The sequence below is a fragment of the Nipponia nippon genome, unplaced genomic scaffold (assembly GCF_047370975.1).
Source record: "Nipponia nippon isolate SJK-2023a ecotype South Korea unplaced genomic scaffold, ASM4737097v1 scaffold_8, whole genome shotgun sequence".
Lineage (NCBI taxonomy): Eukaryota > Metazoa > Chordata > Aves > Pelecaniformes > Threskiornithidae > Nipponia > Nipponia nippon.
Window position 1 is genome coordinate 27,416,763 of NW_028262402.1, and position 17,692 is coordinate 27,434,454.

The following is a 17,692-nucleotide window of genomic DNA, read 5'->3' on the forward strand; positions in this document are numbered from 1 at the left end:
TGGCTGCCTGCTCTGTCGCACTATTACTTCAGATTCAGTAAGTACATAAACACCAGACTTCATCATCGTTTCTCAAAGAGGAAATGAAACTAGCAAATAGAGAGTGTGCACTTCAGGGTACGGACAGAGACAGTGGATAGGCAGTGAGTTGCTCTACTTCTTCTAAACTGCTATGCAGAACTTTGAAGAAAACACAAGTGCTTCAAAGTTCAGTATGTTAAAATATTTATTACTTGATTTGTAATAACAGGGTAATATAAAACACTGCAGAACATGCCTGTAAACCTGGCAGGAGAAATAATGAAGTAAAGCCAAATTCTGACCTGCAGGAAATGGATTCAGTTACACTGACTTCAGGGGAAGTGTATCTAATCACACGGGGTCTGAATTAATCCATAAATCTTTGGCATTGCTTTTGGTGGTAATAGTTTTGTTCTAGTTATTAATAGGATCTGATTCATAAATTCACATGAAGTATTTTGGATTGCTTAAAAGCTATGGACCAAATTACTTCCTACAGTAACTATGGTTTAATTGGTAAAACAGAAAGCTCTAACATGGATTTAATCTTGAGTTAATAACATTTGTTGGTCCTAATAAGTAAATTTAGTATCTGTTTTCATGCAAATTTATTTCAATGTAATATCCGTGACTAACCCAAAGTGAAGACTCAACACAGCTCATTTTAAATCAGGAAAAGTGAAATAGTGGTAAGTGTTTGAGCAAGCTATAAGCTGACCAATGGCACAAAAGCTGAACAATGGGACAAAACCAATGTAGACCTTTCATATACTTCTGTGTTAAGAACAAAAAGTTTATCAAAGAGGTAGAAGAACCACACTCCCTGGCTGTGAACTTAGAGTGCTTGAATTGGCCCCACATTTATAGAAAGCATCTTCTCCGCCTCTTTCACTTCTTAGGAATCAGGAGCATCTCTGAGCCAGATGATTATACCTCTGTGCTGGCTCCATGCTGCAAGTGGCCCAACTTCTTGAAAAAGACCTTCAACCGTATCCTTTGCCTCCCTTGTGTAAGCACATTCAGGCTGCCCCCACAATTGCTGAATCATAGACCCATAGAACCACAGCAGGTTCTGTTTTGGGAGGGACCTCTCTCTTTTGGGAGGGACCTCAAAAGATCATCTTGTCCAACCTTTTTTGGAAAAGGGAGCCTAGGTAAGATCATCTAGCACCCTGTCCAATTGCATCTTGAAAACTGCCAGTGATGAGGACTCCACCACATCTCTGGGGAGGTCATTTTCCATGAATGATTGTTCATGCTGCAGAAAATGTCTTTCTTCTGTGAGATGAAACCTCTCCTGATGCAACTTTCACCCCTTGTCTTCTCCATGTGACTCCTTGTGAAGAGAGAGCCTCTCTCCTCTTTGTGGATGCCTTTTAAGTACTGGAAAACTGTGATGAGTTCACCCCCTCAGCCTTCTCTTCTCCAGGGAGAAGAGACCTAACTCCTTCAAGTCTTTCCTCATAAGGCAGGTTCTCCAGCCTTTTGAAGAAATCTCTGTGGCCCTCCTTTGGACACTATCCAGTCGTTCTGTGTCATTTTTTAATTTTGGGGACCAGAACTGGACACAATACTCCCAAGTGTGGCCTGACAAGCACTGAGTAAATTGGGATGATCATGTCATTATCTCTGCTAGTAATGCCCCTGTGGACGCAGCCCAGGATCTGATTTGCCTTCATTGCCGCAGCAGCGCTCTACTGACTCATGTTGAGCTTGTTGTCCACCAGGACCACCAGCTCCCTTTCAGCAAGGCTGTTCCTCAGCCACACAGATCCTAGCCTGTACTGGGCTCTTTGGTTATTTTGACCCAGGTGTGGGACCTTGGACATGTCCATGGTAAACTCCATACAGTTCTTGCTTGTGCCCTCTTTCAGCCTTGTCCAGCTCTCTCTAAGATGGCTCTCCCTTCTGCCCACATCACCACCCAGTTTAGTCTGATCAGCGAACTTGGTGAGGGTGCTTTCAATCTTATCTTCCAAGACATTTATAAAGATGTTCAACAGCGTGGGGCCTGGTATCGATCCCTAGAGGACCCCACTTGTGACAGGCTGCCAGCCTGAGTAAAAACCATTGATCACCACCTTCTGAGTGTGGCCTCTGAGCCAATCTTGTATCTGTCTTGCAGACCACATATTCAATCTGTACCTTGCCAGAACTATTCCTTGAGTTGGCACTTTCATGGCCCCACATTGTGGCTCCACTCCTCTTCCACCAGCTCAACACCATTACCATGACAGGATGTCCTTGCACTTCCTCAATGCCTCAGCTGATTTGCTAGAATTACAAGAATTTTTCAGCTTTTCCATTTTTCACTTCTTTTCATAAATTGATTCTTCTGACTCAACCGGTATTATTGAGTATGACAACTCTTTTTTGACCATAGTTCAAATAAATGCAGACTTAATTCTTCTCTTCCTGACTGTATACTCTGCCTCCCTACATTGTATTTTCATATAATGTAATACTTGGGAAAACCCAGTTTTTAAGCAAAATCTGTCTTTGAAAATTCATTATATTCTGATGTTTTCACTGCTCCCATCTCCAGTGCTATACCTAGCCATTACAGAGAAAGTGATTTTCATGATCATGTCAAACATAAATCAAAGCAGAGCATCAATTTTCTTAAGGTATTTTGGCAATTAGACTGTGAATGTTGACCATTGCATTACTGGTGTTAGATTCCTGCACAGTAATATGCTATTTCCTAATTAAACAACTGCAAAATAGTTTAACTTATAGGAAATGGCCCATGTGGACATCCATCAAAGGTATTCAATATTTGGATGCAGCTGACATAAAAATGTAATGTAATATGAAGTATTCCTGTTGTTCTATGTCTAAATGGTATAAATTCATCAAAACAACCATATGAGAATGACTGCTAGATACTTTTCTTACTTGTTTTGACAATCACATTATTATTTCAGTGGAACTACACACTTCAAAGCTTTAAGCATGTGATGTGTGTCAGTTGCAGGACTCCTAACATCAAATTAAATTTAAAAGCAATAACCTACAGAAGTTTTGATTGTCAAGTTTTTACAGTGTTCTTCCATTAATTATTTCTTTTTTTTATCACTTGAGATCACCAGTACAGCATGTGTGTTTCTTGAGAAGTCCTTTGCTTTCAACAAACCACAAATTAGTGCTTTTAGTTTCCATTTATAAAAGTAAACTCATGAAACCTGATTACTCAATATCCATACAGACCTTTCTTTGTCCAATTTAGCACTATTTTAGGACTTGACGTAAAAAATCGCAGCCTATAATCAATTTAAAAGTGCCCCCGGTACCACAGGTTACTTCTGCAATTGAGACATCCTTTTTTTAAAATTGAATGTGAGATGTATCATCTTTAAAATTAAATTGTAACATAAACCTATCCAAATCAGTCTCATCTTAAGATTTTGTTGTCAGACGAGTATCTGGCAAGTCAAACTAATATCTAAAGATAAATTTTCCACTTTTAGTTATTTTTAAGACAAATATATGACCACGTAAGAAGATTAAGTGGTAAAATTATAATGATGTTCTAATATGGTTGCAACTGGGATTACTCTTTTATGGAATAAAGGTGTATTTTTATTTTATAGCACTGTTTTCCAAGAGATGTAGAAACTAACCAGAAGAAGTCACTATTGCTTCAGAATAGGTGTCCACATAGGGAATTATTATTGTAATGGTATTAATTCATGCTTGACCTTCTAACCTGTGTACCTACCTGCAGACAAACATGAAGCCAATCATGAAAGACGCATTGGAGTGTGGTGCTATGGTGTCCTAGGACAGTGAATTGCATTTTTTGGAGTATATGCTTGAAAGAAAACTGAAACCTTTTCCAAGATCCTCTCTTAAAAATGTGCCTTTGGGCAGTCTTTTATCGCAGCCCAAGTGAAGTTTGATCTTTTCTGACCTTTTACCCTCTTAGGTTACTTCCTGACCTTTTTGGAACCAGTAAACAATATCACTGTAGTCCAGGGGCAAACAGCAATCCTCCACTGCAAGGTAGCAGGAAATCCATCTCCAAATGTCAGATGGCTAAAAAACGATGCTCCAGTGGTTCAGGAGCCAAGACGGATCATCATCAGAAAAACAGATTATGGTTCGCGTCTGAGAATCCAGGATCTGGATACTACAGACACGGGATACTACCAGTGTGTGGCTTCGAATGGGATGAAGACAATAACTGCAACAGGAGTGTTGTTTGTAAGGCTTGGTGAGTTCCTGGCTTTTATAATTACTCAGACTGCTTTATAGACTAGGTATTAGTTTTCACAATAGCATAATGAGAAATGATTTGATGTTTTAAGAAGAATTCTCAAAACGAAAGGAAATAAATAAAGTCATTGCCTGGGGCCACTCCCCCAGCGCAGAACTTCTCAGTTGAACTTGATACCCATTTACCGGTAATAAAAGAAAGTAAATACAGATGGAAAGGTCTGTAAATATGTAGTGAAGAAAAAATTTTAAAGAAGTGCCAGTATAAAGTACAAAAAGGTAACATTCATTGCCTTGAGTTTTCTTTCACTCTACTGCTGAACTCAGTCTGTAAAAAAACCTGAGAAGAAGAATGAGAAGCAGTTTTGTACGTGATGTTCCTAACGCTGGGACCATCCTTGTGAAATATCACGTCTGTACTGCTGCATGAAGCCTGGCGTCAAATTCTGCCCTTTGACAGCTGAAGGTACACCACACCTTTCAAGAAGTACTTATATTGCATTTTGGAGACTTAATCATCCAGCCTGTAAAGCAAGCTTTTATTTAGTTTGCATCTGAAACAATGGGGAAAAAAATTCTAGAGACATTTTCCTAAAATTTCTTCTAATTTTGTAATGAAAGTAGCTAACTCCACAGTTCAGTTTGTAGTGATTCATTAAGTGCTGGGTATTGGACCTTGTTCCTGCTGTGACAAAGGTTAAGAGCATGCCCTTGTCATACCATAAACTCTGATAATAAGGCTCAGGTGGGGCTTATTAAGAGGTAAGTGATGTGTCAAGATAACACATTGTCTGTTTAACAGCCTGTGTTTTTATGGCAGGAGATATTTTCTATCAAAAATTAAGTCCACTCAAGTTGCTGCCTGAGCAGACAGAAAATTCATGTGATTTTTATTTGTGGTTTTGAAAATAGCAATATATAATTATGTGCAGGAACACAGAGGGTTTTGTTTGAATCTTGAGACAAACCTTCCTTAAAGAGACAGTTTGCTTTAGATTGCTATTGACTTTTTTTATGCTTCTGTCCTTGAGACAAACTTGCCAGCAATGTTTGTTTGTTTTATGTTTACAGGTCCAACAAACAGCCCAAATCACAATCTTCAGTAAGTACTTTTTTTGAAAATTATTTAATGCACTCTGACCAATTTTATTGTGTAAGAATTTAGTTCATAAACTCAGTGCACTGCCCGCAACCACAGTGTGCTTGCTAAAAATATCTAATTTGATTGAAAACTCACAGAATGGATGAAGCTTTTTAAGACAGGGATAGCATTGTGTTACAGTGGGTTTTCGTTTGATCCAATTTTCTTGAGCAACTTTTGCTTGCTTATTTCATATTTTGGACAAGCACAATACCACAAAGTCATGATGTTTGAACAGTAATTGTTTACAGGGCAAGTATGGGCTGGAAGAGTAGTTACAAATGAATGGGTAAAATGCTTAGGTTGCTGTGGTTGTAAATTTACCCATGTTATATTATTATAACTTGAAAAGTCAGATAAAACAATACTAGAATCCTGTCTTCGGGTAGCTAGGTAAAACCTCTGTTTGTTAGTGTCATTTTGACTTTGGTGGTGCTTTGGTGATTTTTGTTAGCTGCCTGGGGCTCACTTGCTGATCCAGTTATAAGGATGAAAATAGATCAGTTCTGTTTCATCATCGTTGCTTTATGTGTTAGTTTTAATTTAAATACTGTGGATTGTATCATTTCTTGAAATAGATTCTGCAGTTGATCAATTAATGGAGTGAGGAATGCAGTCTGAGGCCTTTTATGTGTTAATGGCATAAAATTAGTGTTGGTGATGGACTAATTAAAAAAAGACTAAAAGCAAATTTGTACAGACACGTGGATGCTTTTTAGAAGTACATTATTGATCAATGTTTGTGATCTCTGAACTCCCAATGGCTTGGGTGGAAACACTTTAAATAACTGCAGTGGGCTGACCACTAGTCCATCCATCTTGCATGTAACTCACTCAGTCGTCTTACATACATAAAAATAATACCACATGGTACACATTTTGTATTTTATATGCACAGAAAGTGTGAATTAATTTAAAGGATTTCAACATTAGAGGGATTTAACAAGTTTTCATATTTTTCTTAAAATTGATTGCTAACTATTGAAGATTAAAAAAAGCTATTCATGACAGAGTACAAAAAAATTTAATCATTTTTGTAACCAATGAAATCCTACTTCAGATCTTACAGCACTTTAGAAAACCATTATGCACCTGTTCTATAAAGGAGAAAAATAGAGAGATACGAGGAAGCTGTCTGATCTTTTATGAGATCAGAAGGCAGAGACTGGTACAAGAGACAGCAAACTGAAATATGCATAGTGAAACACTGAACTGAAGTTCAAAGAACAGTTCTCAAATGCAATGGAAGAGTAGCAAGCTCTGAGCACAATGTGAAAAGCTGGGAACCAAGTTTTACATTGATTGACTTTTTGTTATTGAGCAAACAGTTAATCTTATATCTTTTAGTTTCCCTAGTATTTCCCAAACTCTTCTCCTGTACTGAGCATTAACTTATTAATTTTTTACAAGTGTCAACATAAATAAAAAATTCCAACTGATAAAGTGAAAAAAAAATACTATGTGAGACATATTTCTTAATTACATGCCCGCCCAGATTGGAAGGGAATTAAGGTTCCTGAGCCATCTTTCATTCTAGTTTTGCCTAGGTTTTGAATGCTTGACTATCCAATCTGCTGATTTTGAACTCTAAGTTAAAATAAAGAAAGAAATAACAAAGAAAAACCCCAAAACCTGTTATTTGGATTATAACACCTCTAAATCAGTCTTGTACCAATGGTATCGGTGGTAGACCTGGAAGCAGTAGTGGTGCCATCATTGTTTTGTACCTGCCATTAAAAGGTGAGGTGAAGAGTATGCTACTGGTAGGGGTTTTTTTTAATATCCACTACATATTGAGGAGAAAGCTGAAACTTAAGAAAAACAAGCTTAGGTCAAAGGTCTAGTGAGAAGTCATGAGAGACTTATCATATGAGGTCCAGGAGCTTTCAGGGATTACAGATCTTTGCCTTATTGCATGCCTGCTCCTGTTTCAATTTTTTTTCTCTTTCCTACTTAACCAGCTTTTGCCCACCCTTCCAAAGTTCCTATCCTTCCTTTTTTTTACTGTCTGTCTTTTTTTTCTCTTCTTATGCCTCACAGTTGTTTCCATGTTCCTCTGCTCCATGCCTCCTACCTAGTCCTTCAAGTAAAATGCCATAATTTGGCAGTATTATTTTTTCTTTTCAGAAACTGATTGTGGTTTTTTTACTGAATATTTTGTATAAGATCGTGCAGGTCAGTTCATAAGGCAGAAAAGAGGAAAGGAGAAAAAGGAAAAAGAAATACCTAACTGCTTGGAAGGAGCCCACATGGAACAAAGGACTCTTTCTGTTTGCTGGCTGCATAGCACAGTCTCGTGTTGAGCCACCCGAGAGCTGTTTCTCCTGGCATTAACGCTTCCAAAAAGACACGCTTCAGTGGAAGTGCTGAAACCTAAAACCATTGTAACTTGGTTTAAAACTATACCTAATGAATTATTAAGGGATAAAAAACATTACCTATGTAGATACCATCTAGTAAGGTATTTTTATGCAGTCCATGTGTTCTGCTGTGGATTTCTAGAAATTAACTACAATTAAAGATTGCCAGAGATCAAATGTGCATTATGCAGTCAGACTTGCGAGTGCAAAAAAGGGCCCTGACCTTCAGGTAGTGAAGTTGAGACGTTACCATAAAAATCTAGAAGTAAAAATTTTCCACCAAATATATAGTCTTAAACTGGTGTGGATTTTTTTGAGAGGGTGGAGAGGTCTTTATTTTCTGTGAAGGTCCGTATCTGTAAAAATTTCTAGGGATTTTTCTGTAGAAATGGAAAAATACAATCTATCCAAATTGCTTTATTTATCAAAAGTATTAAAATTATTGAAAGCATTAATAGCTAGTATAAATTAATTTACAAAGGAAATAAAAACAAAACACAGTCAGAAATCTAGTCTCTGACCAGCCTTTGCTGTCCAAAGGACTGTGCTATAGAGGACTGTTCTACTAGAGGACAAGCCAGCAGGTTGAATCCTTTCTCTCACTGCATAATGCTATTACCTTTTGTATCATTAGCACTATTAGCTTTTGCCCTTCTAAAGAGAGACATCCTGTCTGTTCAGAAAGGTACGAGTACGTGGAAGTAAAATAAATGGGTAGCAAATACCGGAGAATGCTTTTTTAGCATGATTTAAAATTAAGCAATGGATGTTAATCTCTTGGAGTCTAAGAGTAGGAGGGCAGAAACAGTTGCCTTCCCTTCTAGAGGTGTTGCTCTTACAAGATAACGTCATTCTAAAAGACTACATGTTCTCTAGTCTAATGTATTTTTCTCTTTAATTCAACAGTTAGATTGAATTTTACCCATTGGGCAAACTCCTGTTTTGAAGCTCTTTAGATTTCTCATTAAGGCTGTGACTGTAGTTGTGCCACTTCTAAGTGAACTTGGGATGGAAGGTATCTGCCAGTTCGTTGGCTCTACGGGCTTCTGGAAAATCTGATGAAGCTTTAGCAGAAGTGAGGAAGGCACAACAGAGTACAGAAAGAAGCAGCTATAAACTCAGCCCTTGCCAAGTGTGGGTTAACAGAGCTGACTCTGTTGCCAGTGCTGCCCATTTCCCCGCATGACCTTTCTGCAGTCTGCCTAGGATGCCAGGAGGTGAATGTCTCCCACCAGAGCCATGCGTAGGGGAACTGGGTTTTCTAAGAAACTTTGAGATGTCCCTGTTTTATCAGCCTCTGACTAAGATCAGTTCTGAGTTTGCAGTCACTGATGCCTGTATGCTGGACCCTTAGAAGTAGAAATAGGTGGGAAGAAACACTGTCATCAAGCAGAAATTGTCATTACTTTGGGGAGGAATTTTTGAGGTATTAGTCATTCAGAATAAATTTGCATGCTCTCCTGCCTTATTTTCTTCAGGTAGTTTGGGACAACAGTAAAAAATATAAGATTCAATACATTGAAGAAAAGTGATGAAGGAATTGTAGTTGTGAAAAAAACGGTTCTTTCAAACAATGGAAAACAGAATGTCTTTGAAAACCAGTGACATATCTGAGTTAAAACTCGGGTGAGGAACCCTGAGCCTGGGGTGGGCAATTTATTCTCTATGGGTCTGCATATCCCATGGCTTTTATCATATAGCCAAAGCACGTCTTCTGTGACCCCTAAGGGGACCTTCTGCATGGTGTGACGGGCACTCATACAGCTTTATTATGGGGGCAAGTATGTTTTCATCGTGTGACAAATCTCCATGTAATTATAAGGTGCAAAAGGGAACATGGGGCCTTGGGAAAGAGGGTAGAGAGGAGTGGGTTATCAGAGCACTTCACCCTGAGGCCACCTCCTTGCCCCTGGCTGGGGTCTTCCCGCTAAAACACAGTAGCTGTGGGGGCAAATAGTTTTGTAAACTGGATCTGTCTGGCAAACCAAAGGTACCCAGCATCATATTAAAAAAGAATACTACTTTCTTTACCATCACACAGCAACATTACTCATATCTTCCTCCTTTCCTCGGGTGGCATAGCAAATACTTTTTGGTCTCACTGCAGTTCAGTCACTGATAGCAACATTTTCAATCTTTTAAATATACAAGATTACCTTAAAATTCACATAAACAGATGTTTTTGTAACCAAGACAAGGTTGTCTCAACTCAGAAGTTACAGTGTTTATTCAGACCCATGAGGACCAGGTGTTCAATGATGGGCCTCCTCCAGAACGACATGCACGCCTTTTGTTTCATCAAAATATACACTTGGCTGAGATGACCGTATTTGAAGTATATATATTTTTCTAAGATATTTGTGGTAACATGTTGAAGTTACAGAATAAGCGCATACTTTGTGTTCTGGTTTCCTGTTTTAATCAAGGAAGAAGAAGGATTTTGTGATTAAAACACTGGACTGTAATTTTAGAGGTCTGGATTCAATTTCTGGCCGCGCTCCTGTCTCCATGTGTGATTGCAGCAAGTTGTTTAACCTTTGTCTCTCCATGTTTTGTACATCAAATGGAGATGGTCGATCTTGGGAATTTTTTGCCTTCCTCTATTGTGGGATCAGATCGCTTCAAAATGTTTCTCTCCCTATAAAGCATGGAATGTTATTCCTATTTTACGAATGAGGAACTGAGGCACAGATTATGTCGGGCTGGTCTACGTTAAACAACATGTGTTTGCCTTGGCAGATTTCCTGGCTTCCTGACAATCCAATTTGGGGATCTGGCTGGAATTCCCTCCTAGCCCCTGTGTGTCAGTTTCCTTTTCTCTTTCAAAGTTGGGTGGGAGGCTGTATTTCACCCTGGTGTGGGGCTGGGGCCCCTTTCAGGGAATTTTGATCCACAATCTCAGATCTGCTTCTGGGTCCATTGGTTTAAATGTCCTTTGACAGTTGCTTAGGACGAGACAGGAAATTTGTAGAGGAAGAAGGGAACTGAAAGCAAGGCTGCACTAAACCATTTTACATACTCTTTTCTCTCTTTATCTATTTTGAGTGTAACTTTTTGGTACAGTGATTGTTTTTACTCTAGCTATGTAGGATACAGCATAGTAGGGCTCATAACTATACTGTGTCACAAATAATATATAAATAAAAATTATACTCTGGTCTGTCCAGAGCTGTAAAGTACACTCAGAAGAAGCCGACCCTCTGTCTTATAATGGAAGCTGTGAAATTTTTATCCTAATCTTACTCTCGTGTTTCAAAAAATATAATTTTTCTCATTAAAAAACATGAATGTGTAATTCAAGGCAGAGTTAAGGAGCAGTGGAAGTACCAGTTTGGGTTGCTTTGCACCACACCAGATCCCAGCTTCTTCCCACACTACATTATTTCTTCATCTTTAATCTTCCACTTAAGTCTTTTCTAATCACTAGTAAATCAATGATGAACGTTCTAGTGCATTTTATATTATTTAGTGATAGAAGTAGAAATTCAATATCTGCTTACAAAATAGACTAATTTTAAAAGCCAGATGTGTACTTAAACTAATATGCATGGCATCTTGGAGTAGACACAAGTGTCTGTATTTCTGCAACTTGTTATCTGGGGAAACTACTGCAAGTGATGATAGTTTTTTCCTTTCCTTCACAGGAAGGGAAGAACAAAGGAAAGACCCTGGCAGGGAATATAGAAAAAAGGATAATAGTTTGTTTTAATCTCTTACGCTTACTAATCCATATTGTTCAGAAACCCCTCAAAACCAAAGGGAAGCCAAGCATATGCAAAGGTGATTAAAAACAGACCTCCAGAAAAGCTTTACCTTCTTTGCGCTACTGTCTAACTCAAATGCCTGTGAGACTTATGGTGTAATGCAGCTACTTTGCACTGCTTTACTGAGAGAGCCTGGTTGCAAAGACAAGAAAGCAGCCCTGTGAGACTTGCCTGCTGTTGGGCAAGGTTTCCAAATACCTTAGGAAGAAGAAGTGATTAATTACACTTCTGTCTACTCTTACAGTTAAGCTAACTTAGGGTTAAATGTGAGGAAGCGCATTCCCACTTGTGATTAGCAGTACTGTCAAGATACTTTCAAATGGGTTGGATCAAGCAGCGTAATGAAAGTAACGCTTACCACTTTGCATTTATACATGGGACTACAGCACACAGTACACCAAAGCACACAAACTCTTTTCTAGGAGTTCTGCTTTCCAAAATTTACAAATTTAGCTCGTAGGTGGATATTAAAGGAAGTTGATGGTTTCTGTAGGGAAGAATTTACCCACGGTCTGTGTGCTGAGAGAGCCTGCTTCCTACTCTGCAGAGTGGTGGTTAGGTTTTTGATAGCCAGTAGGCTATCGTATCAGGCAAGCTGTAAGGTGCAACTCTGAGATGTGCAATGTACGGCAAAGAGCCAAATACAGCTCTGACTTTATAAATGTGACCCCAGCATGCCCTCTTCCACCAAATTCCAGATCAGCAGCAGGTGCTTAGGTTTGAGCAGCTCAGAGAAACAATTTGTATTAAACTACCAAAGAAGTTGCAAATGAAATAAGACATTTGTTAAACCGTTTAAGGATATATGTAAATTGATATTCAAAGTAGTAATGGCCCTTGGGCTTTTGGCAAGTAGCTACTGCAGCTGTGGGACATCCCTGATATAACCAGTGATCTTTAGTTTGTTTTGATTTTACTTCCTCCCCCTCTCCCTCCCCTTCTCTTCTTCGTTCAGTAGCTTAAATGGCTTTCAAAGTATTTATTGTATGTCCTACAAAAGGACAGTTATATGTCCCTGAGACTTCCTGTCAGCATTTGATGCCACATTGAGTTTAATTAGAGTTCCTTAGGATGCTGAGTAGCCTCTAAGTGCATACAAGGAAAGGGTGAATGTTGTAGTTAAGCACAAAGATAAAGGAACACTATTCTAATGAAAAGTAGGTAATTTAACAAAATGAGACGCTGTTGTAACACCACACCATAAATCATCCTTTCAATTTTTATGGCTTTATGGTTAATTTTTCCCTACTTTTGTATTATTTTGTTCTCTGTTTCAGTTTGAAAGAGCCAAACTATAGATGCAACTAGTTTAGTGTACTTGAGAAAAGGTGAAACAGATGGTACGAAGTGATAAAATGTGAATATTTCCATTCAAAACTAAATAACATTAAGACTGATAGAAGGCATTGTTTTGAAAAAAGGAGAAAGAAAATGTACTAAGGAAATCTGCTCTTTTAAATTGGTACTGCTCTGTTAAGTCTAAAATCTGAAGTATTTGAGGTAATACTACTCTAAAAATAAAGTTGCAAGAAGCATGTCTCATCAGCAGTCTCTCTCATGCTCCTCAAAACGGTCAGTCGTAAGTGTCCCATTTCTCATTTTTTTAATCTGATAGTAACACAGAAGAGGCAAAGGATTACTTTAGGTGGGACACAAACAATACTTGCTATATCGCAAAAACTTTGGTTTTATACATACGTGTGCACATGCATACACATACCTCCTCCCTGCCCTCCCCTTCCTCCTCCCATTTTTTTCTAACAGTTCAATTTGCAGATCAGAAAGCACGTTTACCCCTGCCTTGCCGTGGTTTCCTTCAAGGTGGAAAACTGGTCTCTTTAGTTCAGTGGGACACTCAGCAGGCTGACCTGCACATAGAAATCCTGATACTTTTCTCCAACTCAGCTTTGCAAAATTACCTTGAAAAAAACTCCATTTTTTTGCCCGCCTAATGCCAATAAAGTAGTTCCAGATTGCAAACAAGGAGGGGTAAAGGAATAGAATAGAATAAAATAGAATAGAATAGTTTAGTTCCAGTTGGTAGGGACCTACAGTGATCATCTAGTCCATCTGCCTGACCACGCCAGGGCTGACCAAAAGTTAAAGCCTGTTATGCAAGACATGGTGCAAATGCCTCTTTTTAAGGCACTGACAGGCATGGGGCATTGACCACCTCTCTAGGATGCCGGCTGCAGTGTCTGACCACCCTCTCGGTAAAGAAAGGTTTCCCACTAGCAAGTCGGAACCTCCCCTGGTGCAGCTTTGAACTCTCGCGTCCTGTCGCTGGGTGCCAGGGAGAAGAGCTCAGCACCTCCCTCTCCACTTGCCCTCCTCAGGAAGCTGTAGAGCGCGATGAGGTCGCCCCTCAGCCGCCTTTTCTCCAAACCAGACAAAGCCGTGTCCTCAGCCGCTTGGCATCCATCTGCCAAAGATGGGTCCTTTCCAAGCAGAGCAGAAGAAATGCCAGTGCCAAGGCTGGCTGTGGAAGAGCGGGAGGAAAGGCTGTGCTCGAGGGCAGCAGCACGGCGTCACCGTTCCCGGGCTGCTTTCCAGCCGGGCAGCCCGCCGCATGTGCTGGTGCCTGCCGTTGTCCCTCCCCAGGTGCAAGACTTTGTGCTTCCCTTGCTGAACTCCTTGGGGCTCCTGGCTTGGCAGGGTACGACCCTAGGTTGATGCAGAGAGCAGCACCAAGTTGTGACTGCACGCAGGAGGGGGGATTTGGGCGGCACCACAGGGAGGCTGCACGGGGCAGCGCAGGCTGGGAGGAGAGCAGAGCCGCGGCAGGCGGGGGCAGAGGGTGCGGCGAGGAGGAGGCCGCCAGGCGTGGGGTGATGAGCGGTGGGGCAGGGGCTGGCCCTGGAGACCTCCCCAGCTGGAAACATCTGCCCCGGGACTGGCTGCAGAGATGCAGGTCTGGAGCTGGAGGCCCCAGCTGGTGGCCCATTCCTGGTTTGGCCATCCCGCGAGGCTGGCTTGGGGAGTCCTGTAGGGTCAGCGACGTGGCCTGGGCCTCTTGTTGGCAGGAGAGGCCTCGGAGCTGCCGGTCCTCCTCTTCGGGGGTCGCCGTGGCCCCCCAGGGGGGCGTTCTCTGCCCCGGCTGGAAGCGGAGGGCCCGGGCAGAGCCTCCCCTGGCTCCTGCTGGGGCTCTCCTTGCTCCGCTGGGATGGCGATGGGAGCAGAGGGGTGGCTGCTGGGACCCTCACCAACAGCAGCGGATGAGGTGCCGGGGAGCTCGTCCGCGCTGGATCTCGCAGGGCTGCTGGAGGGGGCTGGGCCGGGGGCGAGAGCGTGTCCTTGGGAGGCAGCGGGGCTGGGGGCACCCGCGGAGCTGCCCTCCCGCCCCCCGGCAGCACGGGCGTCCCGCCAGCGCGGCAGACGGTGGGCCTCTCTGCTGCGCCGTTGCACAGCGACACGTGCACGCTGTTGCACGAGCGTCGCTGTGCGGTCTTGGAGGGAGACCCCCAGCTCTGCATCCATCCCCTGGTTGGTCGGGATGCCCGTGGTGGTGTCCTCCACCGTGGCTGCCTCCACCACCCTGTTGCCAAAGAGCTCCTCCTGCTCCTGATGGACCCAGTGCTGCAGGGTCTGGAAGAGCGTGAGGTTGTTTTGGAAAAGGTTCAGCCAGTTGGGGGGCTGGAAGACACCCACAGGACGCCTGGGCACCCCTTCTGCAGCCCACTGCCAGGGTGCTGCAGGGTGATGGAGGTTGTGGGCAGCTGGGTGCCTGGGAGCTCGTCCCGCCTGGCGGACGACGACTGGTGGTGTCACGGATGGTGTGATGACGTGCTCCTTGTAGTCGTCGTCTGCCCGCACCGAGTGCAAGATGGACACAATCCTCCTCTTGCAGAGGGGGCACTCGGGCTTGCTCTCAGCCCACCGCAGGATGCACGGGTAGCAGAACCGGTGGAGGCATGGCATCACAAAGCTGGCCTCCTCCCAGCTGCCCAGGCAGATGGGGCAGCGGTCCTCCAGCTCCGTGGCCATGCTCTCCATGGGCTGCGGTGGGCTGGGGGGAGCTGGGGATGTCAAGCCGCTCCCGCTCACCGGCGCTGCAGCAGCGGGTGTCACGCTAGAAAAGGAAGAGAGGCCACAGTCGCTGGCTGGCCTGGGGAGGGGTGGAAGAAATGCCCAGGTCCCTCCAGCAGGAAGCCCTCCCAGCTCCCCAGGGTGAGGTTTCCGCGCCCAGCTCACCTCTGCTGCTGCGCACGCGACTGCTGGCTGCCCCACCTGCCTGAAGCTGGCAGGGCCCGGGAAAATCCTCCGACGGCTCTGGGGTCGGGCACTGAGAGCTGCAAGAAACAACTCCCCGAGAACGACACCAGCACCAAAGGCCTCGCTCAGCACTCCAAACCTCGCAAACTGCTCAGCTGGAGTGTGGGCACGAGCCGGCTGGGTGAGGCTCGGCGCCCGAATATAAGCAGTGAGGGACGCCTGGTCACAATCCATCGCTCGGCGATGTCACAGTCCATCGCTAGGTGACATCACGGCCTGTCTCTGGGGACATCTCAGCCCATCCCTCGGTGACAACAGGGGTTAGCGCAGCGCCACTGCCCACTCCATCCCCTCGGCTCTCCTCTTGTGCTTGGCATCGGTGTTTCACGCCAGTCACCGAGGCGTCGGCCCTGTCTTCCCAGGGCCCCGTCAGGTCACTCTGGCCATGGCAGACGTCTCCAGGCACATAGGGCAAGAGGGTTCACTGGATAACACCTCGTGCCTCCCTGGGAGGCAGCAGGACAAAGTCCCACAGGCTCTCCCCACAGCCCAGCGCTGCTGGCCAGCCCTCTGGGCTCCCCTGCTTCCTTCCGTGGGGGGTCACAGGCAGCACTTGCCTCGCTTTGGCAGGTTTCCTCCTCTCTTTCTCGCCTAGCCAAGGGTGCAAGGGTGATCCCCTCCGCTCAGCACCCATCAGGCCTCGTCCGGGCACTACGTCCTCTCTGGGGTCCCAGAGACAGGTTGCCAAAGCAGAGGGGCTTAGGGGAGGCAAGGAGGGTCTGTGGGGCTGGGGCTGGTTCAGCACAGAGCAGAGAAGCCGTCGGGGCACCTCACGGCACACCCTGGTGCCTGTGGGGAAGGCATCAAGGGGATGGGGACAGGCTCTTCCCAGCACTACCTGGTGGGAGGGTGAGAGACCGTGGCATCTCCTGAAACTAGAGAGGGTCAGGCTGGAGATAAGGAAGAAAAACCAAAATCCCTGTGAGGATCATGAAAGACGAGAATGGGTTGCCCAGAGAGGTTGTGAGATCCTTGAGCGTGGAGGTCTTCAAGACCTGAGTGATGAGGTCACCCCTCAGCCTCCTTTTCTCCAAACTAGACAAACCAGTGTCCTCAGCTGCTCGTCACAGGACATGCCTTCCAGCCTTTTCACCAGCTTTGTTGCCCTGCTCTGGATGCATTCAAGTACCTTAACATCCTTTTTAAATTGTGGGGCCCAGAACTGCGCACAGTGCTCAGGTTGAGGCCGCATCAATACTAAATGCAGTGGGATAATCATGTCTTTTGGCTGACTTGTTATGCTGTTTGATACACCCCAGGATGCGGTTTGGCCTCTTGTCTGCCAGGGCACACTGCTGTCTCATATTGAGCTTAACGCCAATGAGCACCCCTAGATCCATTTCTGCAGGGCTGCTCTCCAGCCCCTCCTCTCCCAGTTTATACTTGTGTCCGGTGTTCCTCTGTCCCATGTGCAGAAGCTGCCATTTGTTTTTGTTAAATTTCATGCCATTAATGATTGCCCAATGCTCCAATCTATCTACATCCCTCTGCAAGGCCTTTTGTCCCTTGAGAGAGTCAACAGCACCTTGCAGTTTAGTATCATCAGCAAACTTACCAACTGTGCATTTAACTCCTACCTCCAGATCATTGACAAAAATGTTGAGCAGAATTGACCCTGGAATTGAGCCCTGAGGAACACCACTGGTGTCTGGCCACCAACCAGATGTAGCCCCATTCGCTACAACCCCTTGAACCCTGCTGTTCAGCTAGTTCTTCACCCAGTGCACCATGTACCTCCCCAAGGATCACATGTAATGTTACTTCAGTCCCCAAAATAGAGAGTCTGTCTTTATTCCAAAGCAAAAAGGGCCCACCTCAGCAGCAAGCAGTATAAGAAAATACTGTTTCACACAGGAACAAATCTTCTATGCTTTCAGTAGGAAGAGTGCAAGCTGTCTTTTTACTTTCTTCTGCAA

At 43.7% G+C, this 17,692-nt stretch overlaps 2 protein-coding genes across 2 annotated transcripts in view; one reads left to right on the top strand and one right to left on the bottom strand.

The window, feature by feature from the left end:
* Positions 1–17,692, top strand: part of ROR2 (ROR family WNT receptor 2) — a 156,861-nt gene that overhangs the window by 114,298 nt on the left and 24,871 nt on the right. Inside the window, exons 3-4 of the mRNA XM_087742483.1 lie at positions 3,950–4,237; positions 5,311–5,341. Coding sequence (XP_087598609.1) covers positions 3,950–4,237; positions 5,311–5,341 — 319 coding nt within the window. The remainder of the gene's footprint in view (positions 1–3,949; positions 4,238–5,310; positions 5,342–17,692) is intronic.
* LOC148050542 (uncharacterized) lies at positions 14,496–15,488 on the bottom strand. Its single transcript, XM_087742233.1, has one exon. The coding sequence runs from the start codon at positions 15,486–15,488 to the stop codon at positions 14,496–14,498; it is 993 nt and encodes a 330-aa protein (XP_087598359.1).

Excerpts from the sequence above, each read along its gene's own strand:
- LOC148050542 (XM_087742233.1), bottom strand. The coding sequence starts at position 15,488 with ATGGCCACGGAGCTGGAGGACCGCTGCCCCATCTGCCTGGGCAGCTGG.